Raw genomic sequence first — 26,219 nt, 5'->3', positions numbered from 1 at the left:
AAATAATTTTACAAGAAAAGGGTATAATAAAAACTTTCGGCAACAAAGTGTTGCCTGCTTCTGGGCATGTGTAGGCAAGCTGCAGCGCGCACACACAAACACATTGACTTGTTCGAAAGTTGATTTCAATATAAGTTTTATGTTGCGTAATATTGAAAAGGGCGACATGCCCTGACGGGCATTAACTTTTAAATTTTCCATCATTATTAAGCACTTCGATTAAGCGAATAGCTGTCGGTCTACACTCCTAAAAATAATTTTATACAATCACCATTGACTGCAATAGAAGTATGTGCAATATCCTTACCATTATTTTAGTTTCAAATAATTAGTGGTCGTCCAGTGTATGTTAAGTAAAAAATTAAGTTGAATTCTTTTTATTTATATTTTATTTCAATATTTTATATGTTAGGCAAATTATGCAAAATTATAAAAAACGTATATATAAGAACCCTTTTATCAATTACAGTTAGATTACAATTTATAATTATAATTGTTTTGATTTTGAGCTAATTTGAACAAATTCTTCGCAATTTTATTTAAAAAGTTTTTTTTTGTCATTTTCGAAAATGTCTATAAAGTATTTTGCATTTTCGAAATATTTTTTTTTACTTATGTTGCGCTTGTCCAAAATTTAAAGATATTACTACAAATAATTATTTTGTAAATAAATCTAGGGACAAAAAAACGAGCACGATTAAAAAACGTAAGGTAACTTATTGTATATGTAATACTTTTGCTTAAACCAAGTATGGGTTGGGTACATTTATTTTGTCGATTCTTCTATTTAATCAGTGCTCCCTAAGTCGAATAACCCTTTTTCTAGGGGCAAGTATGGGGCTTCACTTTACACACCTATGTATTTTTAAAGCACTGGCTTTAAATTCTCAGATCCTTTCTAGGCCCTGCATTAAACAACAAATCATATTTTTTGTTATATTTTTTGCCTATTCTCTGTACTTATTTTCACACGTACAAATAAAGTAGTTTGGCAGTGCCTAAAAAAACATTTTTATTAAATAAAAATGCATCTAGATGTATATCGCCTATATGGTGCAGGAAATTAAAAGTATATTTAATATAAATAATAAAAAAAATGTAGTCTGATTTGGGAAATATCGTACAGTATGGTAAGGTATGTGGGTATGGTAGGTAAGGTATGGGGTGATAAGGTATAGCTGGGGGGTCTGGTCTCAACTGTACTTTGAAGTACTAATTAGCTGCCTAGCTTTCTGAATTATCCAAGGTTCTCATTCTACTTAACGATATATTGTTGTTTTCGTATGTTATGGTCTATATTCGTATTCATGTATGTATAAAGATTGCTGCTAAATGCCTTGTATATGTTTTCATTTAGTTCGTGAATAGTTTGGATATTGAATGCGTCGCGTGAAGGTAATTTCCAAGGCGTAAGGTCAGACTTACATACATATATGCCTATAACTTTTCGTTTCTTCTTTGATGTCGTAATTGGGTGTAGATTTAATGCCTAGAATTACATACGTAAGTCCATGTACATAGAAATTTATTTTATATATTGTTTTATAACTAGTACAATCGTTATTATAGCTGACCTTATTTTGACGCGCCTTCTTTCTAGACTATATGTATACATAGAAGTTTCAATTCATTGTTTTAATTGCGACTGCAAACCCTTTATCCTACCGCTAATGCACTTAACAAACTTACCCGCTATGAATATACTTTTCATATAGTTTAATTTCCAATTCGTGGTGGCTTCCGTAAAACAAAAAAAAAAATTTGTAAGGATACAATTTGTTTGCTTACACTTAGTATATATGTATTCATTAATATATATAGCTTAATATGATTAACTGTATGCATTTTACATTTACAATTTTATAAAATTTGCAAAATTTTGAAAATATGAATTGTTTTTTTTTTCTTTTTTTAGTTTTATTTTTTGCGTTTAAATAAACTGTCGTTGATTTGAAAGTTTTTTCCTATGTTTAATATTTGTTTCATTATAGGATCTGTTTTTTTTAAGGTTTATATACTTTTAAAATTGTGTATATATATATACGAATAATGCGTTTTGTACCAAACTAACTAGTCTACACAAAAAAAGGTGGTATTACAATTGGGTTTTCACGTATTTCCGCATATACGATTTTGGGATTAGATGGTTCTAAAAAGCGATTTCATCCGACGCGTGGATCGCCCTAACGGATTGGGATTGGGACCTCTCTGTCCATCTGGATAGAGTATATATATTTTCTCGTTTTTGTATTCTTGTTTATCGCATGTTCATCGATTTAATTACTAAAACCTACATCAGTCGTTTGGCACACAAGTCACGCAGTGGCGTGAACCACGGAACAGAATCCTTCTGGCGGCTGTTTTTACAAGCCGCAACAGCGGATGTTAATGTAGCTGTTGTCGGTCCTCTGTCCCCTATCCTCCATTCCCTGTCCTCCGTCATCTGGCTGCATCCCATCTTCTCACGCACTAAAGCTGCCAGGGACTCCTCCTCATCGCCTGCTACTCCATCATGTCTCTGCATCTCCATCAGCCGCCGTGTGAGTGCCAAACTAGACTTCGGTGCCATCCTCGCCCTCGTCGTCGAAGAGCTGGCTGGTGCTGCCCTGACCGCTGCGCGTCGTCGTCACGGACATCTTCTTCTTGGGTTTCGGTGGTGGCCGCGGTGGGATCTTGGCGGTCTTCGGTGAGTCGCCGCTGCTGCTGCCGGCGTGGCTGGGGGATACAGCCGACGGCACGGGCGAGAGATACGCGGCGTGCCCCAGGCCGGCCCCACTGATGCTGGATCCGGGCAGTATCGTGATCCCCTGGTGCCGTACCCCGTACAGTGGCTCCATGTCCGAGGAGCCCAGCCGCTGCTGCTGCTGCAGTTGCTGTTGCTGCTGTTGCTGTTGCTGCAGTTGCTGCTGCTGGAGTTGCTGCTGCTGCTGGATCAGCTCATGTATGGGCTCGTAGATCTTGCTGGCATTCGTCGCCGATGACACCGAGGTCAGACTGGGCGTGGCCGGAAGGGGTCGGTCCCGCATCGAGTACTGCTGACCTGGGCCCTGGGTGCCGGCGATCTTGGTCAGGTTGAGGGTGGAGTTGCCGCCGGCCGTGGTGCGTAGCCCCAAATTGTCGTACACGGGCTCCGCCTGCAGTTCCGCTGTGGTGGCGGTGCCCGTCTCGCTGGGATTCGGCGAGGTGGGGCTCTGGAACTCGCTCAGCTGGATGGCACCGTGCCCGCCGGCCGCTCCAGACGTGCTGGGCGCCCAGCTGGGGGTGCGCGGCTTGCGCGGAATGGTCATGTAGCCCTGTTTCATGACCACGGCCGTGGCCGGCGAATAGACGACGGGAGCGGGCAGAAATGGCGAGGTGGCGGCCAGCGGATGCTGCTGCTGCTGCTGGAGATGGTGGTGCTGGTGCTGGTGCTGCCGACTGCTGTTGGCCGTGGCGATCAGGGCCAGGTTGCGTGACTTGGGATGCTGCAGCGTCATGAAGCCGTTGTGCGGAGCCGCCATCGTCTTGGTGCCGTAGATGCCGTGGGGCGTCATGTGCGTGTACACCGGGCTGGTCAGCGAGGGCGGCGAGCGGATGCCGTAGATCACCTGGTCGGGGATGTTCGACTGCGAGGACTGCATCGAGGGCGAGGTGGGCGGCACGCGGGCGGGGAAGGCCAGCAGGTCCGGCGGCAGGCTGTTGGCGTAGGCGTCGTCTACGTAGGTGTGTCGCGACCGGGGCGTGGTCGTCGTGTCCGACAGAGCCACCGAGTGGGCTTCCTCATCCCGCGAGTGGTTGGGCACTGCAAGGAGAGGGAGGTAAGTTTAAGCCAATTTACAATTTTAGAAACGAAGTTACGATTCTTATTTTTGTAGGCCAAATTTTAAATTTACTTTTTGTAGTTTCTTTTTTTAAAGGTATTATATAAAAAGGGTTCTCAAAATGTTTTATAAAAGTTTTATATGCGTAAAAAAAAAAAAAATAAATTTAAAAAATGGTTGTTTTAGAATAGCTAAACCAAAAAAATGTATTTTGTGATTTATATCAATCTCCAAACTGTTATTAACAGTCCTTGATTTTAATAATCTTAACTCCTAAACAACCAGTTCTTACTTTTTAAAGTAACTTTTTTTTTAACCTAGTACTGCTAGTAACCTTTTAAATTAATTTATTAAGCAAAAAAAAAGCAAAATACTTTTAATAAATATGGGTCTAAATAGTTTTCTATATATTCCAAGAAGTATTTCATGTAGCTGGCTCAGGAACAAACTGACAATTTATAGCACTATCGATTATTATATTTTTAATGAATTTATTAAGTGGCAGGGCATAATTAAAGCTGGTCAAAATATTAGTGTGGTAAATACGGCTTTTACTTGTTAACGATTCAATTTTATTGAACAATATCGTACCATTTGGGAACGTCCAGGGCCCCTTGATTTTATAAAATGAAAATAGGTTTACAATTATTTTTGACACTCGCGAGTCAACAATGTTAAATCCATTTTTGATTGACGGACACACCAGTAAACTGTGTCTGTCCAAAATTACAGACAAATTATATGTGCAGCAGTACTTTTTTATTTAAACTCAACATTTTAATAACAAATGTAAAATAAGGCTTTCTTATATGTTTTCATTAAAAATGTTTTTAATTTTAACTAACACTATAAAAAAATATCGTATAAAGCCTTTTTCTTTCCGTTACATACTTTTAAATTATTTCTGTTTAATTTAAGGTCCACCCTTTATCAGTTCAGGGGGTTTTCAGATGTTGAGTGCCGCGTAAAGCCCTCTGCTGTTTAATCCGAAACCGGGGAAAATAGTTTTTAACTGTCGTTTCTTTTGAAAAATAATAATTCTTGGTTAATCCCAATCAGTAGCAGCACAACGCTCTGGCACATGTCAACGCTTGTTTTTCCAATCACTCAATAAGTGACACGAGGGCAGTGCATCAATTGCATTCAATTGTCTTTCCAATTGTCATTGCAATTCAATTGTCAAACCCAATTGGCCATTTATTTATTTATATATCCCAGCGCTACAACAAGACAGGCATTATAACTAGTGTTGTTTTGAAAGAAGGATGCCTTGGTTTTCATTAATATACAAAGGCTTTTTTGCTATAAATTGTTGTAGCAAAGCATTCTTAATATTGGTAAATTAGAGTAGTTAAAAGATATAAATAATTTAATTAAATTATGTTCATTCATCAGCATTCAATATGGACTGCCATATCGCGAAAAGTTTGTTGGTTTTCAAACATAAATGTTTGTTTGCTTCGAACTCCGCTTGATTTTTAGGGCTCCCAATGAAAGTTGATGAGCAATCGGAAATTTAAAACAAACATTTTCCGCCGGCTTGATGAGATCCAAGCTAGTTAGGATCCCTCCCGGGTAAAGGCCATCCCGCGGAAATAGCGAGTGTGTTGACACTGGCGTTAGAATTGGCATTGACTTAGGGTCCGGGCGCACCATTCAGATGGAAACATTGGGTAAATAGAGTCGAGCCTGTGTTGACAGTGGCTCTCGCATCATTTGCTGCTCAACCGCCATGATGACACAAAAAGTCAGTCGAGTCTTTCGTTATTAAATGCAAAAAAGAAGACTCATCGCATCTTTCAGATACGCTATTAAAAGCATTGATTGGTTTGCCTTGCAATATGGCACTTTGTTTATACTTCAGTTTGTATATTTACAAAATATACATTCCTACTTGGGCTAACATTGATGTGTCTTGGATATTTGTTAGTCGTCAATAAAAAAGGATATTTTGCAAAAGAGTATGTAACAGGCAAAAGGAAGCGTGCTGTTCATTGATATTTTCCAAATATATTATAACAATGCTGGACAGTTTATAAAGATAGTCACATTAAATGTAATGTTTTATTTTGTAAAAATCACACAATAATAACAATAATGATTATTTTTGGTTTTTATTACAAAAGTCAGGCGATAATCATTTTGGTTGATTAGCAATTGGCGAACTTAATTTATTCCATGAATTGCATACATTTTATTACCAATTTTTTGCCATTTTACAATGGCATTAAAGGTAAAAATAAAAACCGACCCCATTACTATTAAATACGTAATTTCTTTTTCAAATAATAAACGTGAATGACGAAATAAAATATGCAATTATTGCCCGCATGGCTTATTCAACTTTTTTATCCTGCCAACTATCGCAACAGAGATGCTTTCATTTTTTATTTATCTAGAAATTTAAGGAATTTAAAGGTGTGCAAATACATTTCTTTATTAGAAACCTAACCTGTTGATTGTAATTTTTTGTCAATTAATTTAGTTTAGCTATCTGAGCAAATAGTTAAAGGATAATTAAACGCGGTATATTTAAGCAGAAGAAATTAATATAAAACATGGGAATAATATAAATATATCTTTCTTCAGGAGTTAGGGACGGGAAACTACTGCACTCACCATAAACCGTGTCGTCGAGCAGCGTCTTCTTGATCTCGAGTCCATCGTCGCCTCCATCCACACTCTCGATGTCCGTGCGACGCGGCGGCTTCTCCACGGGATTGACCTCGTTAAGCAGGCTCTTCTGCATCTCCATGATGACAGAGCCCTCGAGCATGGAGCCGTTGTGCGTCTTGTCCATCTTGGAGGAGATCAGCCCGTCGCCGCTCATCATGGTGGTGTCCTTCTGGTAGGTCTTGATGCGGCGGCAGTACCACAACAGCGTCAGCACCACCACGATCAAGAGCAGCAGCAGCGTGGTGGTGATCAGGCAGATGATGAGGAACACGTTCGTCTGCGTATCAATGGCCGGCGCCCCGATGGCGCCCATGCCGCCCAGACCCATGCCGCCCAGGCCGTCGGAGGGGGACATGGCGCCGGTGTAGTCGCCGCTCACGATCAGCTGGAACTCGGCTTCCGCCCGACCACCGCGGTTGTCCGCCACGCAGGTGTAGGCCCCCTTGTCGGAGGCACGGACGCCCACGATTCGCAGCTCCGAGGTGAGCACCTGCGATGCCGGCAGCTGCTCCACGGAGTTGAGGACCCGCACCCGCGGATCGTACGTCTGCAGCGGCCGCTTGTTGTACACCCAGGTGACATTCGGACGCGGACTGCCCACGATGCGACAGGGCAGGGAGATGTTGTCGTGGTTGGCCTCCACGAAGGAGCGCACGGAGCCGAGGATGCGCGGCCGGCAGGCGAAGTTCTCCGAGGGCACCTCGCTCCACAGCTTGCCGCGCAGCTGGGGCGGCTCCTGGCAGTCGGTGGGCGGGGTGTAGAGGCGCTTGTTGATCGCAAAGTCACGGAAGTCCTGCAGCTCGCAGCTGCAGTTCCAGGCGTTGCCCTGGAGCGACAGGTGCATCAGCTTCTGCAGGTCCTTGAACGTCTCCTTGTGCAGGTGGGCCAGTCGGTTCTGCTCCAGCGAGATGGCGCTCAGCGCCACCGTGCCGGCGAAGACGTGCAGCTGCACCTGATGCAGCCGATTGTTCCGGAACTCGATGCGCGACAGGTAGCTCAGATTGACGAACAGGTGGTTGGGCAGCACCTCGATCTCGTTGTTGTTGATGATCACGTTGCGCAGCTTCTCCAGGCCCGCAAAGGTGCCCGGATGCAGTTCCCGTATCCGATTGCCGGACATGTCCAGCTCGATCAGGATGTGCAGACCCTTGAACGCCTCGCGATGCACCTCCTGGATGGTGCAGTTGCGCAGATACACCTTGTGCACATTGGGCAGACCCGCCTGCAGAAACTCCTCGCGCCGCAGCTCGGGGATCTGGTTGTTGGCAAAGTCCAGCACCTGCATCTCGTTGCTCATGTCCAGCGGGATCTTGGTGAGCGCCTTGTTCTTGCAGTCGGCGCTCTTCTTGCCCGAATTCCAGTGGCAGTGGCAGCTGCCGCAGCTCTGCATCCAGTCGGAGGTGCCCGATGCGAGGGGCAGGAGCACTGTCACCGCCATCGCCACCGCCAGGAGCAGGAGCACCGCCGTCCTGGCCATCGCTTGGTCTGTTTTTTTTGCGGTCTCTGCTGCGGTTCTGTGGCCGGATCTCTTTTCCTAATCCGCGACGATGAGCCGCCGTACACGTGCCGACACGGTCCACCAAGTGCCTGCGAACTCTGACCCCCGACCCTGATCCCTGGGGCTGTGTTTACTCGCCTCGCCTCGCCGCTTGCTATGTGCTACGTGCTACGTGCTGCTAACTCCGAACGCCCCGCGATGTCGTCCTTCTTGGCCTAATCCTTTTGACGCACTGTTAATTTGATTCCCGCGCCCTTCGTCGCCGCTCTCCACTCGCCACTCGCCTGCGCCTGCTTGTTTTGCCACTCCTTGATCCTTGCGAATGACAAGGCCGTGATTAATTAATGTCCCGGCGGACGGTGGTGGGCTCTAAGCTCGCAAATAGCCGTGCTCCGTTTCCACCTGAAAGAAATGCGCAGAAATGCAGAGAGTTTGTCAATTAATAAAGTGTTCCGCAAAGTGTGTGCCCGCTGGGTTGGGTCTGCTCCTGACCAAGGGACAAGGACACCTAAGGGTTGCTAACGAGGCGAAAGGTGAGACATTAGCGCAAGGCCAAAGGGATTTGCCTTATTGGCAAAAGTTTGTTGTGTGTCATCAATGGGATTGGGTAATTAGCGCGGAATTGGGTACATGTGCCCACATATAGGATTGCTCTATATGTATAAAAGGGGATTATGTTTGTCACGGCACACAGCGATGGAGCAAATCATATTCAAATTTGATCGATCGGTTCGAGTTCACACATTACATATATGTATTTTATAAGATTTACCAATAGAGAACACTTAAATAGACATTCATATCTCACCCTTTGTGTCAATGCATGCCAGTGCATGATGTGAACGTTTTAAATTAATAAATCAAATAAAAAGAAATCCCACCAACCGCCATTAAATACATTTTCTGCTGGAGGAAGCCACAAAGAAAGAAGGATCCCTGGCAAACATGGCTCTCCACCAAAGGAGATTGACAACGAAACAACAAAGGCAGATGGAAACAAGAATTCGGCTGCTGCGTTTCGAGTCCCCTTAATCTGTTTCGTCCTCTTTGGTCTCCACTCTTCAGGTGGCAGTCGCAGCGGCTTGATTAATGAAAATGTTGTTAAACTGTGACAGTTTGCGGCTTCTAACTGACTTGCGGCATCGCTGCCAAGCTGGCCCGCCCACGTTTTTGCTCCGGTTAAAGCCATCATATTGGATGAATAAGGAGTTTGGGGACTCGGGGACTGGGGACTTTGGACGAGGAGGAGGAGGATCCACATCCACTTTCAGGCAAGTGCAAACAAGACAAAAAATTCGGCGGATGAAGGACCGCCTTTTTAGCATTGAGCTGGGTTTCGCTTTAATTAAGCGCTATTCGTGACGTCAACACTTCTGAAGGCACACAAATACAATTTACCAAAGGAGGCAGCTACACAAAGACAAATATTCAACATTCAACGGTGCACAGCCAAAAGCATTATTAAATAGTGAAACAAGCCCCAACTATTGTATCTGGGCACTTATCACAACAAAATCAATAACAGAAAAAATGGGATTCATAATATAGTCCATAAATATGGCTTTCTCCTTGAATTATTTACATGCAAAAAAACAAAACAATTATTGTTCACTATCATCAAAAAACCAATAAATATTAATTATGGAATTTTAGTTATGATCCATCCTCTAAGTCTTTTTTTTGGATCCTTTTGACAATTGTTTTCTCTTTGAAAATTATTTGACAGTAAAACAAGTTAATTTCCAAAGTTATAATAACAACGAAGCAATACGTACAACAATATGGGAAAAAAACAAATAATACGAATAATGGGAATCCATTTATGATTTATGCTCTAAGTCATTTGCAACTTATTTTAAGTGGCTTTCGCCCTGAACTTAGTTAAATTGTGAAAGAAGCTAATTACTAAAATATTGTGTTTGAAAAGGAACTAATAGCCAATAAATACGAAAAAACTAATTATAATGGTAATAGGTTTTCAGTTACAAGTCTACTTCAACCTAGGTCAACTCCAATAGGTATTTTCAGTAGATTTTTTCTTTAAGTATTTTTACAAATGTAAAAAAAAAAAAATCGAAAAGTGTTTACTATTATCAAAAAACTAATTATAACAATAATGGGATTCCAGTTATGATCCATCTTCTTAGTCAATTGCAATAATTTATTATTATTTGAACTTAATTATAAAGTAAAACAACGAACTTATAGCGTAGCAATACAAAGTGCAAGTCATTGTATTAAAAAACTAATAATGCTACCAACAACAAAAATTTGAGTTATTTTTTAGTCTATTGCAGTCAATTTTCAATCAAATTATCTTTAAATTAGAATACAAATAATTCAGAATAAACAGAAAAACGATTATTTATTTCATATTGGCCTATTCTATTCCATTTGGGTTACATTGTGGACTGATTTCAAGTTCGAATTTAAACCTTCAGTCAAGGCAGGAGGTGGTGATAAATGGGGGCTTAAGGGCCGTTCCATTCGTACATACATATTTCAGTTGGATGGTTATACTTTGAGTATGCCCGTGTGTGTTGTTTGTTTTCCTTTTTCTCCTGCACAATTTTTGTAATTTTTTTTTTGTTTTATTTCTGTTGTTGCCTGTGTCAGCGGTTTTTTGCTTGGATAGAAAAAACCTCAAAACAAATTAAATATGCAAATAAAAGAAAAGCGGTGCAATTTTTCGCTTTGTTAAATATTTTCTCAATGGGTTTTCGTTCGTTGTTGGCCGCTCCGCTCTCTCTTTCTGTTGCTTTGTTTTCAAACGGGGTGTGTGTCCTCAGTTTGTGAGGACGGAATTTTGTGCGGTGAGTTCCAGGCGAAAAACCGCCAAACTTGGATTAATACCTCAAAACTTTTGATTGTGAAATCGTAACCATTTACAACGACCCAAAAAACTTTTGAGTTACGCTTTGTGTAATATGTATATGAAATTTGTTGGAATCTTTGCCATTCTTGTCCACACATTAACATATTTAGTTGGTTTCACCCCGTTACTCGTGGATTAAGAGGGTATATTGTATTTCGGCAAAAGTATATAATAAATAGAAGAACAGATTGGACAATACATACTCTAACTCGGGGACTATATATATATATGTCTAAACATATATTATATTAAGTTCAGAGATTGGATCCAAAATATTGCAGAAATACATCTTATTTGTGATTCCAAAAAAGGATAGCTTAACTTACTTACTTCATTAGTAAGAATTATTTACATTCAGAAACCATAAATAAACATGTCGATGAAAGTGGGTTAGTGTGTGAAATGTAAAATCTCTTTCTACCGCATCCCATCGAATTTAAATCCAACAAGATTCAATTGTTCCTCTTTTAAGCTTATTCAAAAATTATGATTGTAAATTGATGAAAATTCTATCAATAAGCAATACAAATTGATAACTTAAGGCCTTTCCGCACGTTGGCTACGGCATTGGTTTTGGGCTGCAAACTGCCATAGAATTAAGCGTTGTCATTTTATTGGCAATTGCGGTTGTAATTGCTATATGGTGGCACACGCCCCATATTCAAACGATTCAAACCGAACCGAAATGAACCCAACTGAACCCGCCGACAGTCCGGCGCCTGTCCACAAAACCCATGGACAGGCATTGTCTATTGTCAGCTTAAATCGATTTAAACAAATTTAATTGCTTTGGTTTCGGGGTTTCGTTCATTTTATGGCGGCCACCACTTCACTTTTCTCGGTATTTTTTCAGCTTTTTCTGTTTTCCGCTCTGCGTTTTTGGGTTCTCTTTTTGTCGTATGCCAATTGGCAATGGCATTTTAAGTGTGTCTATGAAACAAAAGTTGTTGAACCGTCGAAAGCGGACAAGAATTCATTTTTTTCCAATTCTTTTTTTCTCCTATTTTGTTGTCACAACAATTTGTTGCTAAATGAAGCGAATTTCTTTTTCTTTCATTATTTTTTTTCCTGTTTTTCCGATCATTTTGCGTTACAGCAATAGCAATAGTAATAGCAGTCAGCCAAGCCCCATTGGCCTTTTGTTTACTTTTGTATCAAGATTGTAATAATATTGGTCACAACTTTGTAACGCATTAAAGCAGACAATTTCGTTTCAATGTGGACGAGTATGTGGGCATTTGCGCCCAGGTTAAAAACAAACTTTTTATATCCGGTTTTTGTGTTATTATTTTCTTAAACTCAATTAATTTAAACAATTGACCAATATTTTTATTGACTTAGATGAAAAAAGCAGATCAATATCAGTGAATTTTATTAACGTTTTTATGACGTATGATATATGTATATTTGAAAATATTGTAAAGCTGTTATAGCAAAACTTGGCCATACAAGTAAGTGCTTTAATTGCAAGAGTATTTACACTTCGGATAGTTGGAGTTAGAATGCCCTCTTGTTTGTAATTGCTCTTCGGTACATGATTGTTAATCTAGCCTCTATTCAAAGAGCCCCCCATAAGAGCATGTGGTTCTTTTCCGGGAAAAAGAGCCATTTATGTATTAGCTTTTCGTTGTTTTTTTTTTTTACTACTGATGGCGACGAACGAAGCAAGAACACATGTGTTTTTGTTTTCCTTTGTTGGGCACCGCTGGTCTATATGGTTATTTGTCCCCTTGTAAAGCGCTCTTATTGTGGTCACCGTGGGCCAAAGTGTCACAGTCTTTGAGGCTATATTTACAAAGAATATTGTCTTTAATATGTTTTATTTAGAAGATGAACCATTTAAATTTAGGTAAAATTAAAATAGTAATTTTATCTCGGGAGAAAGTAAGAAGAAAAATGTTTTGTAATGTCACCAAAGCTTTAATACCGATGCAAATTTAAGTACAATTTTTTTAATTTGGTAAGACCGAATTCGAAGTCTTTAATACTGATGCAAATTTTACTTACACAATATTTTCTCAACGAATTGGTTGTTGCTTTGAAATGTGGGTAGATATGAAGCATTGGCACTGTTTATTACCAATGGGTGGACCTATCTACAAGAGTAGGCCCACATAAATATATGCTCTCTTTTTTCTTAAAATATGTGCATCTTTTAGCCCACAGTGCACTTTAAGCCTATTTGCAAATTACTCTGTGTCGAATTTGCGGCCCAAGTGTTGCTCGGTTACCCGCGCTTCAATGGTCATTGCAATCATTTAACTGAATGGAAATAGTGGGGACGAAACAAAAAATTGGATCTTCCCGTTCCCCCTTTTCAGTTGAATGCCTTGCTGAAAAGTGTATATACCAAGTGGAATAAAAGGAATAGAAAGCGGAAAATATTTACAAGATGGGGTCCGATTATAATGCCTTCTATATATATATATATAAAAATATATATATATAAAGGAAGCAAAGGAAGCAATCTATGGTAGGAGTGTCTCGACCAAGAGATCCAATTAAAATATTCACTATGCTTGTGGCAGGGATAAACAAGTTCTAAGTATATTTTTTAATCAGAGCGAGCACACGGAAATGACTAAATAAGCTCGCTAGGTGATGCTTATCAACATTATGTACTTATGTACTCAATGGAATCCGGATGAACCTTTCTGTTTACAATTCAAGTACACAGTATTAACAAAAATTCGACAAAGACATGGATAATGGAAAATATTCGTGGGTCCTGTGCGTGGACATCCTGTTGTGCTATTATCAGAGTGCAGGGTTTAAAACGCTGGCAGATGTTTGACTGCATTTCCATATCGAAAATTGGCAAGCTGCGCGCGACGGCTTGATAAGTTGCGGTGAGTAGAGGCTGTCAACATGTCGCATGCCAATCACCGGCAGTGTACAAAAGCATCCTTGGTGCATCCCATGGGAAAAAAACGAGGACGAGGACGGGAACGGGAACGGGAACGAGGCCTGGAGCTCAGCTGGAGGCACTTGCGCCTCGCAGGTGCAATCATTGCCATATTACATTGGGCATGTTGCACCATCATCATTCGCTTGTTGCCACGGACAGCGACATTTTATGGTTTCATCTAGAGGACGGGTCCGAGTTCAAGTCCAACGCGTACACTACCGCCGGCAACTTGCCAGCTGACATTGGCCGGAGGATAGATAGGATGGAGTATAGAGGATGTAGGATGTAGGATACAGAATAGAGGATGCAGGGTGGACTCGACTGCCTCCGGCTGCTTGCCTAATCAAATATTCAATTTCTTGCCCCTGCCATGGCATCGTGGTTCCTCCTTTAGCTTGGCCCCAAGCTTGCCCTGCTGCTGCAGTTTGTTTTTCAATTTCAGTGGCGACTTTTGCTTTTACGTCCCACCACCTGACACGGCCACGCCCCATTTCAATTTGCCCCACTTTGGGTGGGCACACCCGCCTTCTTCATTTCCCCTTCATCAGCACTCGAACAACAACATGCTTTGCGGGCAACAGGCGACAAAACTTTCGCTATCGAGAACGCCAGGAACGGGACGAGAAATCAAAAAAATTGAACTTTCCTGATTAAATATAGCGAGGACGGGTCTTAAGGCAAATGTTTGAGGTGGCAAAACTTTTACGCCGCCAACGGTTGCGAAAGTTAAACATTAAGTTGATTTTAGTCTAGACGAAGATTGCCCTATGGATTTTGTTCATGTCTTAATAATACACTATGAAAAGAATCGGAAATTCATCAAAAATATTTAATATTTTCAAAGTATAAATAAAACAAGATTTCTTTTATTCTAAAATATTGAAATGATTTCCATAAATAAGGCTCACATTAACTGAACGTTCAGAAATCTTTTGCAGATGGATCAATCCTAATGTAAGTTTTTTCGATAGGATAAAATATTTACTCATTAGACTTTACTAATAGTATTATTTAATAAAAGAAATTGTTCTTCTAGCCATTTGTTCAATTCAAAAACAAAAATTTCTATAACTCTAAACTATATTGTGCGCTCTTTTAAAGTTTATTTTTTTATGAGTGTACCATGTACGAACTGATTGGAATTACGCCCAGACATGAAGGCTGGAAAAGTGTTGGACTTGATTGCCTCGATTATAATGATTTAGCTTCATATAGAAAAAATCATTTTATTATGGCTACATTTTTTTTGTAAAAATATAAATGAAGGGTTTGGGTTTCATTTTGACGAATTTACTGGTCGCATAATGTCCTTTGCCTTCCTGCCAGGTTCGTAAAATACTTTCCGCATTATTTCAGCGGTTTATAGTTCATTTTAAATAATATCAGCATAATTTACCTGCCGAGCTCCCATCCCCCAAAGATCGTCGCATGAATAATTGATCCTTTGGGACGGGTCCTTCCATCCTGCTATCCTGTCATCCTGTTCACGTCCTGCCTTGGTAAGCAAATGGCCCTGACGTTATGAATTTCTATGCTTAAATCGTTAACGGGCGTTGAGCTCGATATTGTGCTACTCATTTACGATGCACTTACTCACTCACACGTCAACCAACGAGGCACACATTCGCACGAGATATTACACGCAACTGCGTTGCCATTTTGCGGACTCTTCCCCGTTCGCCATTTGCCATTCGCCATTCTCCATTCACCGTGCGCCATTTTTGTAATACAATTTAATTTGTTTTGGCCCGACGTCTACTCAGTATTGCGCTTACGTCATGTGACCTGACCACAGAGAGCTCTCTGATGCCTCACACTTTGAGCTCCGACCTACGGAGCTCCACCCCCCACCACCCCACACCATACACCCAATACGCGACCCACGCGCTTAACAACACGCATTATACCATGTGCTCAGTGTGCATAATAATAAAACACGTACATGCAAACGTGGACATACATATGCGGGAACCGAACTTTGCATCAATCATATCGTATTGGATATGGACAGTGTAATTTCCACAAAGCCACGTCCCCTCACAGCTGCCCCATTAGGTCGAAGTATGGGGAATGGGGCATGGGGTAGGGGGTATGGCGTATACATGTATTCTTTATTTATGAATTCATCGTCAGGCACACCACAACGCCTATTAATGGGTAATTCGAGTAGATCCAGCGCACTCCCAGTCCCATTTCCAGCCCACCACAATGTTACCAACCGCTGAGATGTCCACTTGTCTGTCCGATAAGTCCTTGGCATTATGTGGACTCGTGAAAATACATTTTGTCGACAGTTGCCTGCCTCGTCGTGTATTGTGCGTGGGGTGTAAAAAAGTGCATTTACCAACGCCTCCTAGCACAAACCGTTCAAGGCTTATTATGCTGTACACATTTGTTGGGCATTTACCTTACAAATGTGTCGAATCGCCTCATTACCAGCGCAATTTTCATTTGAAGCGATGGTAATCGATGGACAAGTGTTAATCCATTATGACAATGACATACACAAAGAAAGATAGATTCGAACGGCTGAGTTAATTAAGACAGGTTGATGGATAGAAACATGATGCTTATTTTAAAACATTACCGAATATGTAATCAGTAGCCGGTTTTGCAGAAGATAAAGTCCTCCCTCTAAGACTCTTGCATTTTTGGGGCACTTGCAGAGCCCAGCACTTCCAACAAATAGAAATTAGTGGGCTCTGCAGCTGCAGCTACCATTTTTGCCAGGGACTGGCCAGTTGTTAATAGGCCAAGCCAGGAGCTGCACCATTTATCTGTGTATCTGCTAATTTCCGCCCAACGGCTTAGTTAGACTGCCACAGCAAGAAGGCGTCCAATTCCAAGCCCCGAAAAAGCTCCCTTCATTTTCATTAGGCACCAGCACCAGAAGCAGCTGAAGGTGAATGCCGGCACAGATCCCTGAGAGCTGGCTCATAGAAAATGTTCATTAGAACGGATAGTAAAATAATTTTCAACAAATTTTGCAATTAAAAAGACCAAAGTAAGAGATAAAATTGAATGAATATTGATCGTTCTTTCGTACGGCTTTCCAAAATAAATATATAGCTTCTAGACACTTAACTTAAAAAGAGAAAAAAAGGTTTAAGCCACTGGTTGTATTGTTGGGATCGACTTTCTCTGTTTTGCGCCTAAAATATATATATTCTTTATCAACAATAAAAGCTGACTTAAAAAAAAAGCAGCACCCACATTTGTATTCAAATGTTTTATATCCTTCAATCTAGATATTAAATAAATTTGTTCTATTTTCATTACTTTGAACGGAAACTTTTCCACTAATGTAGTACTTATTTGCCTAAAAGTTTGTTTTAAGAATGTTTTTTATACACTTCTGAAATCTCCTTTAAAAAATAAGTTATGTTCAAATATACCAACATCTTGCATTTTTAATTGGGGGCTCAAGTTTTTTATAAATTTTATTAACAATCCCTGGATAACAAAAAGTTTGCAAAAATAATTATTGGGTGTTAATTTAGAAGTTTTAATAAATTAAGGTAATGCAATTAAGCAAACCCATTTTAAAATGATGGTTATGGAAAGAGATGTTTTCCTAGTTGACTCTTCAGAAAACAGATTTGCGGCTCAAACTTGAGGTGCGCCGTTTTTAACGAGAGTGTCGGTCCTTATGAAGCTCGCACTGAGCCATTCAATTCAATTGAGCCACCCTCTTACAGTCGTTTGCGCAAAATTAGGAGAACATTTAACGCTCCGTTGAAGGCGGATGGTGGTTACGCGGTGGGGTGGGGGGGTGTTGGTGCTGGTCCTTATGGACTTGTGGGCGTGGCATCTACTGCTTTCGTCGACAAAGCTGAATAAGAGAAGCCCAACTACGCACGGCTTATTACTTAGTGTCTGGCCTGCCGCTTCTGACCATTGTTGTTTGTCTTAGCGCGGTAACACCGATTCCCGGCTCACTCCTAGTTCTTTCCGCTTTTTTTTCCCAGTTTTCCTATTCCGAATATCAAAGGAGCGCCGTCTAGACGCGACAAATGGCTGTCGCAGCTCTCGAAGCTCGCTGAACTTCAAAGCTCTGTGGCAGCAACTGTGGGTTTGAAAAACTTCGTTCTATTTGCCAGCACTGTGAGAAATCTACAAAACCAAATAAAACTTCCGATAGATACCCATTGGTTATTTACGGAGTAATCTATATAAATATAAAAATATATATAAATTTCCACGGCTCATATATCTGCGGTGAATTAATGATATCAACATCGATTACAAAATGCTCTCACAAAGGAACACATTCGATCCCCGCTGATATTGTATACAATTTATATTTTTTCTATTGCTGCTATGTAATATTAATACAATAACACCTAGTTTTAATCATATTATTAGATGAACAATTCCTATTTCGATTCTATAATCATGCATTGTTAATATTATAATATTAAATAAATGTTTTAATAGTCTTGAAGTTATCGTTTAAACTATTTGAGCAGATCATATTACCCTGGTTTAAAATAATACAAAAATATGAAAAACTCATGAAAATACAATATATATTTTCTGTCTGTGTACGATAGTCACAATGCTGACTGTCGACAAGGTGAGTGTGCGCATGTTCTTAATTTGTGAAATCGCTTTCCTTTCAGTGTACTTGCCAGTTAGACAGACGAAAACTGTGAGGCTAAGCTCTAAGCCCCTGACGCAAGCCACTTGTGTCACTTTCCTGCCTTCCCAGCCTCACAGCAGTAAAAAATAAGTGCTTAGAAAAAATGGCAATTTACTTTGGTTTTACATGGCGACAAGGCACGATTGTCCCATCCTTCCTCTCACATCCCCTCATCCGAATCCATGGCCGAGTCATCTCCTCCGCCGCGTTGCCACAAAGCGAAGGAAAAAGTAAGAGCAGAACTAAAATTTTATGCCATAAAAATTATTGTCTCGAGATTTGAGCACACAAAAGGTGGAGGCAGCGGCGAAGGAGTCGACCAAAAGGGTTCGCTCCGCCTTTCACGTTCCGCAAAGCGAAGTGGGACAAATAAGAAGGGGAAGGGGGTCGGACTTAACAACTATAAAACGACTTTCAAGAAAATTAAGACGTTCGGTCAGAGATGCGCCGGTAAGGCGGAAGGCAACAAGACAGGAAATGTGTGAGTTCGTCCAGGGAGCCATAGAATATGACACAGTGCTGGGTAATAGCTTAAATATCTTAGGGGCTATCTAGGGATGTTTAACGAAAAGGAAACCACGATGTGGTAAATCGGCCGAAAATATCTTATAGTAACAAAATAATTATAATTCAAGTATCAAAAAATATTATCGCAAAACATCGATACAATTTTAGCATTATTATTCGCAAGAAGAAGAAGAAGGTATACATTTCAAAAATAAAAACTTTTGATTAAACATGTAATATCGATATATTATTGAAAACAAGAAAGGAAAGCTAACTTCGGGCGGAGCCGAAGTTGATATACCCTTGCAGAATACTCTGTAAATTATATTCTCCAAAATTATTCATATGATGCATTCTTAATACTCATAAAAAATCCGAACTTCCTAACTTTAACAACAACAAAGTTATGGCATTTCCAATCGTTCAGTTATATGGCAGCTATAGGATATAGTCGGCCGATCCTTATGAAATTTGGTAGGTCGGATTGATTGGCCAAAAATAAAATCCATAGAAAATCCCAACTTCCTAACTTTACAAACACCAAAGTTATGGCATTTCCGATCAATCAGTTATATGGCAGCTATAGGATATAGTCGGCCGATCCTTATGAAATTTGGTAGGTCGGATTGATTGGCCAAATATAAAACCCATAGAAAATCCCAACTTCCTAACTTTACAAACACGAAAGTTATGGCATTTCCGATCAATCAGTTATATGGCAGCTATAGGATATAGTCGGCCGATCCCGGCCGTTCCGACTTATATACTGCGTGCAAAGGAAAGAAGGGTGTGTGCAAAGTTTCAATCCGATAGCTTTAAAACTGAGAGACTAGTTTGCGTAAAAACAGACAGACGGACATGGCTATATCAACTCAGGAGGTGATCCTGATCAAGAATATATATACTTTATAGGGTCGGAGATGTCTCCTTCACTGCGTTGCACACTTTTGACCAAAATTATAATACCCTCTGCAAGGGTATAAATATTTAATTTTCTACGATATTTAATATTGAACGACATCCCAGATCTTAATATTTTTGGCGTTTTTCATCCTCCATCCAAGTAATCAATTTTCTCAAACAAAAAATTAATTTAGGCCATTTGAGTTATCATTTCCTTGAGCCCCCCTCTCGATGATTACGTCATATATGGACGGCATTTTACCAGCCAAAAAAACTGTCCGTTTTTTGCTACAAGCTCAAATCAGTAGGGGGTGTCAGGACATTGCCCGACATCTCTGCTTTTTCTGGTCCTCGAAACATCTCTTGCATTTTCTGTCCGGGGACAAGTTTGATGGCCAGCAACAAAACCACCCACATCCGGTCTCCAGTGTAAACCAGACCAGGGGTGCCCAAAAACTTGCTTATTGAACAGAAAACACCAGAGCACATGTGCAAAAGTGTTGCTATTAGTGGCAAAAAAGCAACGGAAACCAATAGGGCCACATGCTCTTAGGGGGAGCTCTTTGAGTAGGAACTACTAGATGCACAATCGAATGCAGACAGCAATTACAAAAACAAGAAAAGAAGCTAACTTTGGCAAGCCGAAATTTGTATACCTTATATACCCTGTTGCCTATATTTCGATTTTTATGCGTACACGCTCAAAAACTATAATATTTGCATATATTTTTCCAATTGTTCCTATTATAGCTATATGATAAAGTCGTGCGATCCGGCTCGTTCCGACTAATATACTACCTGCAATAAAAAGAAGTCTTTTGGATAGCCCTAAGACTGAGATACTACTACTTTGCAAAGATACAATATATATACATATACTACTATGGCAATTCATCTTCATCGTAGAAGTCTCCTTCACTGCGTTGTAAACTTTTGACTAAAATTATAATACCCTTTATAATACTCTATAACAAAGCAGAAATGAGGCTTAAACTAGACCATTCAATCGATTCGACATCCTGTTGCAAATAACGTGAATGGACATGGTTTCGCCCTCGCATCCTCCAACATCCCTGCAAACGTTAGAATCCTGACTTGCCCTCCTTAGAAGTCCTTGTTCTCGTGCGCTTTGACGCTTCCTGCAGTTTTAATCTATTTTCACGCAAACAAAGTTTGATTGTATCAGGTGCTGCCGTCGCTGGCTCATTGTTGTCTGTGTCTTCAGTGTATAATAATTATACCCTTGCAAAAGGTATAATGGATTCAGATGCTTGTAACACTGAAAGTATTAACCAAATATATTGTAAATTATACGATTTTCAGGAAAGTTATGGGTGGTTACCATTTTGCGCCTGCGTGAATGCACCACTATTTGTAACAGGTCAGTGAGTAGCAGGTATCTCATAGTCTGGAAATTGGATTATAGCGTATTTTCTTGTTTTATTGCGGTCCGTTCCGGTCTGCTCCGGTTGTCCAGCTCTTTTTGCTCACACACTTGACTGAGCAATCCCCATCGCATTATCGAATTTTAAATTTATTTTATAGGATTTTTCGATTGTATTGACCAAGGGAATATTTCACGCTCCGTTCATCGAGGTGAACCTTTTTTTTTTGTGATTTCTGCCACCGAATGTGGGCAAATGAAATTGGAGTATTCAGGACTTAAGAATTTGTTATTCTCTTTGATTCTTGCAATAATTATTGTGGGTTCATTATAAAATACTATAGTGCACGATCATATGGTAAAAATAGTAGTAAACTAAGTAAACCAGAATCATTAGGCAAGTTCTCCCTTCAAAACTTTTATATAAGCCTTGACACAAATAAAGATTATGTCATGGAAGCCTCAATTATGTTATTTCACACTGTGCCAACAAGGACACAGAATAGAGAACCCAGAACCGAAAACCGAGACCCAAGAACCCATCATCATCGTCTCTGGAGCAACTTCATCTGCCAACTCTTGAACTCTAGCCTCTAGTTGCGGAAAATGTTATCTTTCCCCGGCTCCCGGGTTCGATTTATATTGCTGCGCTGCGGGGATGCGGAATTGGGCTCGGATGCAATTGTAATGGACAAATTCGGTTGGTTTACGTGCACGACAAGCAGACAAGGAGACAAGGAGACAAGGGGACAAGTACACGAGCACACAAGCTAGCTAGACAAACCCACTAAAACTGCACCCAGTCCAACGCAACTCACTTTGCAGGGCACATGCAGTCAAGTGATGTGTATGCCGGCTCTGTTTGCCATCCTTTGAGTTGAGTGGTTGAGAGTCCTTTCGAGCTGAGCCAGTCCCAGAGTCCTAGTCCTGGGCTCCGCCAGGGTGCAATACTTGAAATGCAACAAAATTTATGTGCATATGCATATGGCATATGGCATATTGTAGGCAGGAAGCCCGGCAAAGAACGGAGCCTTTGTCTGCCATGCCCCTTTCTTCCGTCTTCCGCCCTTTACCATCCACCCACCCACCGCCCTCCCGTTTTGGGCCACTCCTGATACACCGCATTCTAGACTTGGGCTGCCAGCAAACTTAACAAATGAGCGCTTGAGAGTCCTGCCAAAATGGGAAAAGCTGAAAGTTGAGCGCCGCGCTAAGCTGGCGCCAAAAGTTTCCAGTTTCTCAATTTCTCCGTTTCTCCATTTCTCCGCTTCTCAATTTCTCGGAGCAGAACAAATGTTGGAAACAACTTGGTGCAAACTTAGCTGCGCGAGGCCGGCCAGCCAGTCAGCCAGTCAGGCAGTCAAGGAAACACCACCCAGTACCCAGTACCCAGTACCCAGTTTGAATGGGAGCAGTTTGCAAAAGTTCACTAGCACTTCTACTCCACTCAGTAGTGTGGCCAGGGCAAACAAAGTGACTGCAGTTTGTTGTCCTCGTCAGGACGGTTTGAAGGAAGTTTGAAGGCACTCGCGAGGGCTGATGTATTGTGCGAATCATAGAATACTTATAACTCATAGCGCAACTTTTTAGCTCTGCCCACTCATATCAACGCATGAAGGGCGAAAAGCCTATTTTTATAAACGTTAAACATTGACCAACAAATTGGGTCTTCATCGATTTCAGGAAATTCTTTATTTTGGAAAGCAAGAAATCTTTCTTGATCATTAACCGCCAGTCAATCTTTTCAAATTAGCAGCTCAAACTCAGACACAAGAAAAGTTAGAAACGGGCATTTACCTTTTGACTTTTACGTTCAACGTTCAGATATCCTAGTCATTATTGCAAGCAGGATGAACGTTTTTAATGAATCTCTGCAGCAGATCAAAAAACTTTGGAAGTTTTGTTCTTTCGCATGCCAATATTAGCACTCACAAATTCGACGGCAGAGATGTGTTTGTATTGTCAATGTCAACTTTAAAACTCGCACTGGTTTTAATTTGGTTTAACCGCTCATCTGAGGTGATATTTACGTTCGTGCTTCTTTATGGAAAAACTTTTGGGGGATCGGGGACACTCACACTCATCCAGTCGCACTCAGACAATGCATAAGTGCCTGGCTACACATAATATACGACATGCATACACAAAAAAAAATCTATATGAAATACAGGGGGTGTTCCTGAAATATTCAACAACCGAAAATCAATCAGAAAGTTATTGTTGTTGTTCTTGAATTTTTTTGTATACCATTTTTGAAGCTTATGCAGCTTTATTCGATTTATTTGTAATGCTTTTGATTTTCATTTTAGGCTTGGTTTAAAAATACATATTCAAATGTTTTTTTTTTTGATTTTTGAAAAACATATTTATAGAAAACCAAGAATTGCTTTTATGTTACCTTCAATAAAAGAAAAGAAGGAAAACAAAGGAGTTTTATCTTGACCAGAAAGCTATTCTCAAAGCGATCTTAAATGTTTTTTGAACACACCTGGATAACGATATGTTTTTGTATTACTTTTCGTATTGTTTTGAAACAGAGTTTCAAAATCAGGGCTGGTCAATAATATTATATAGCAGTCATAATAAAGAAAAACGTTATATGCTAAAAGTGGGGAACGAACCTCGCCCCTTTTGACCCACTTACTAAGTCAAAGGGTATAAGCTAAGGCATTACTTTGAGATTGCATTTCGAAAGAGGGATATCTCGAGTGGATAGACGTTAGGCACGTACCATTTTCAATACAATTCACTCATCAAAAAGTTAGAGAACATGTAAATTTCTATTTGATTTGCGAATATTAAATTGATATAAAGCTGATTTTTTATCTGTGTACGTACGTCTGCACGCGCCCATGCATATGCATCCCAGTGCTGCAAAAAATATGCAAATAGAACGCAATTTGCATGCAAAGTGCCATCAAGAGAGCGACAGAGTGCGAGTGTGTGAGTTCGCGAGTGTGCGAGAGAGCGCGCCCTGCAAAAGTGGAGTGAATCTTATTAGCCACGCCAAAAGAAGGGCCAAGAAGGACGAATGAGGGCAAAGGTGGGGATGTTCATAACGTAAAATTCAAGCCGCGATTGAACACCTACCCCGCCACAGAAATCCTTAGTTGTTTTTTCGCACATTTTCCAAAGCCTTGTTGTAGCACTTATGTAAAAAATACGTAAAGAACTAAAACTTCGGCCAGCTGAAGTTTTCATACCCTTGTACCTAACCTACACCAAAAATGTATTATTCTACAAAACGACTAAAAACCGAATTTCAAGTCTATATGTTTTGCCTATAAATTATACAATCGTTTCTATAAAATAAAAATTTATTTTAAAATCGCACACCTTTGCACATCTCATGTTATAAGCGTATATCTTCAAAAACAACGAATCTATATTAAATTTCCTATTAATTTTCGGATCTTTTCTATGGCCTTTGTAAGGGTATATTTATTTTATTTATTTATATAAAGCTAGCTTAAGTTTTAAAACTATGAACTAACTATAATAAGAGCATTAGCAGCTGGGGCCTTCCACTACATAAGGGTATAATAAACATACATTTACATACACTATGGAGCATGTGGCTCAATAGCCGTATACTATTGCCACTTATTTCTAGTTTCGACCGCATGTGGACAATATAACCCGCCAACGATGGCAACAATCTGGCGAAATTTGCATAACGTATATGAAACAGGAAGCGTTTTCGATCCTACCAAGTATATAAATTCTTATACAGAATAGGTATTGTATCGACTATTTGGGGCTTAAATCTCCCCCTCGGTAAACAACCGCATTTTGTACTAAAAAGTATGCTACAAAAAAAATGTTCTTTGAAATTTCTCCCACGCAACCGATTCTATATTCATCACTTCGTTTGTTATGCGGACGATTATTTAAAATGCACACAGTTCTTATGTTTTTAAGTGCAATTTTTTACATATTCACATATGGCCAATTTATATAATCAGAAAAGTCAAATAACACGGGCAACGGAAATAAATATCCACGATTTGTACTTTTCCACATACCACATTTGAATAAACTCCTATTCCATATCTAATACATCTTTAACACGAAGTACTTTATGTAACTACATAAAAATGCACTTTCTTTTGGGGCATACAATTTTTTAAAGTCCTGCTAATTTTACAATTGGTTTCACTCTTTTCCCACTTAGTATTTGTAGTTTTTTTTTCTACTTTCGATGGCTATTTGTAGACGTCATTTGCAGTGTTTGTTGTGGTTGATGCAAGAACAATTTCAGAACATATTGTTGTTGTTTTGGCCAACGTACTTTACTCGGCCTGCTTTCTTGTATGGCATGTTTTGATTTCTTACACATTTAAGCCATTAAAATGCAGAAAAATTTTCTTGAAAAGAAATTTTTACCGGAATTTCCCTCGTTTCTGTTCTTTAACTCTGGCAAGCGGAACACAACGCGACAAAACACATTTTTTTTTATTTATTTATTTATTTATTTTTTTTTTGCCTGTGTGTGCCATTTGTGTGGGCGGAAGTTTGCGTGCCATTGTATGTGTGTTTGTGTGTTTGTTTGTGTGTTAGGGTGTGTGCAAAAGTTTTACGAGCAAACCGAACTGACATGTTAATTATTTTCCGTGGAACTCCAAAGACGAATAATACGCTTGCAATGTATGGGGCAAAGGAAGTGGGCGGTAATGAGTGAAAAAAAAATAGAAAATAAAAAAAAATAATAAAAAGAGTTGCTGCCAATGTGGGGCAATTGCGAGTGTAAAAGGGGTTGAAAAAGAAATGCAGAATGCCATAGAAAATTGGCCCAGAAACATTAACAAAATCGAATGGGTAAAGTGGCGTCTAACGATGCGCAAAAGTTTTATAACTTCGTTGTTTTTGAAGAAAATTGCAAATGACTGCAAATGTGGTTGATTGATGCGAATTTAGCACGACATTTTTAATTTCACCAACATTTTTCGTATTTTTTAAATTTTTAGTTTCAAGTTAAGTTTCAAGTAAAGTTTTAATTTAATTTCAAGTAAAGTTTCAAGCAAAG

The 26,219-nt window shown here is 40.1% G+C and overlaps 1 protein-coding gene and 1 long non-coding RNA gene across 4 annotated transcripts in view; both read right to left on the bottom strand.

The window, feature by feature from the left end:
• Positions 1 to 1,508: 1,508 nt before the first annotated feature.
• Positions 1,509 to 8,070, bottom strand: LOC108042794 (leucine-rich repeat-containing protein 24). The gene is made up of 2 exons (XM_017121251.2): positions 6,420 to 8,070; positions 1,509 to 3,781 (listed from the first exon to the last, which is right to left on the bottom strand). The coding sequence occupies exons 1-2, from the start codon at positions 7,951 to 7,953 to the stop codon at positions 2,553 to 2,555; spliced, it is 2,763 nt and encodes a 920-aa protein (XP_016976740.1). The 5' UTR covers positions 7,954 to 8,070; the 3' UTR covers positions 1,509 to 2,552.
• A 58-nt stretch (positions 8,071 to 8,128) lies between these two features.
• Positions 8,129 to 26,219, bottom strand: part of LOC108042804 — a 54,365-nt gene continuing 36,274 nt past the window's right edge. For all 3 annotated transcript variants that reach the window (XR_001769223.2, XR_001769225.2, XR_001769222.2), the window contains exon 4: positions 8,129 to 8,376. This is a non-coding gene — a long non-coding RNA (uncharacterized LOC108042804). The remainder of the gene's footprint in view (positions 8,377 to 26,219) is intronic.

Source organism: Drosophila rhopaloa, unplaced genomic scaffold, assembly GCF_018152115.1.
Source record: "Drosophila rhopaloa isolate 14029-0021.01 unplaced genomic scaffold, ASM1815211v1 contig_3, whole genome shotgun sequence".
Classification (NCBI taxonomy): Eukaryota; Metazoa; Arthropoda; class Insecta; order Diptera; family Drosophilidae; genus Drosophila; species Drosophila rhopaloa.
Note: the sequence above shows the minus strand (reverse complement) of the source record. Positions and strands in the feature narration are given on the sequence as shown.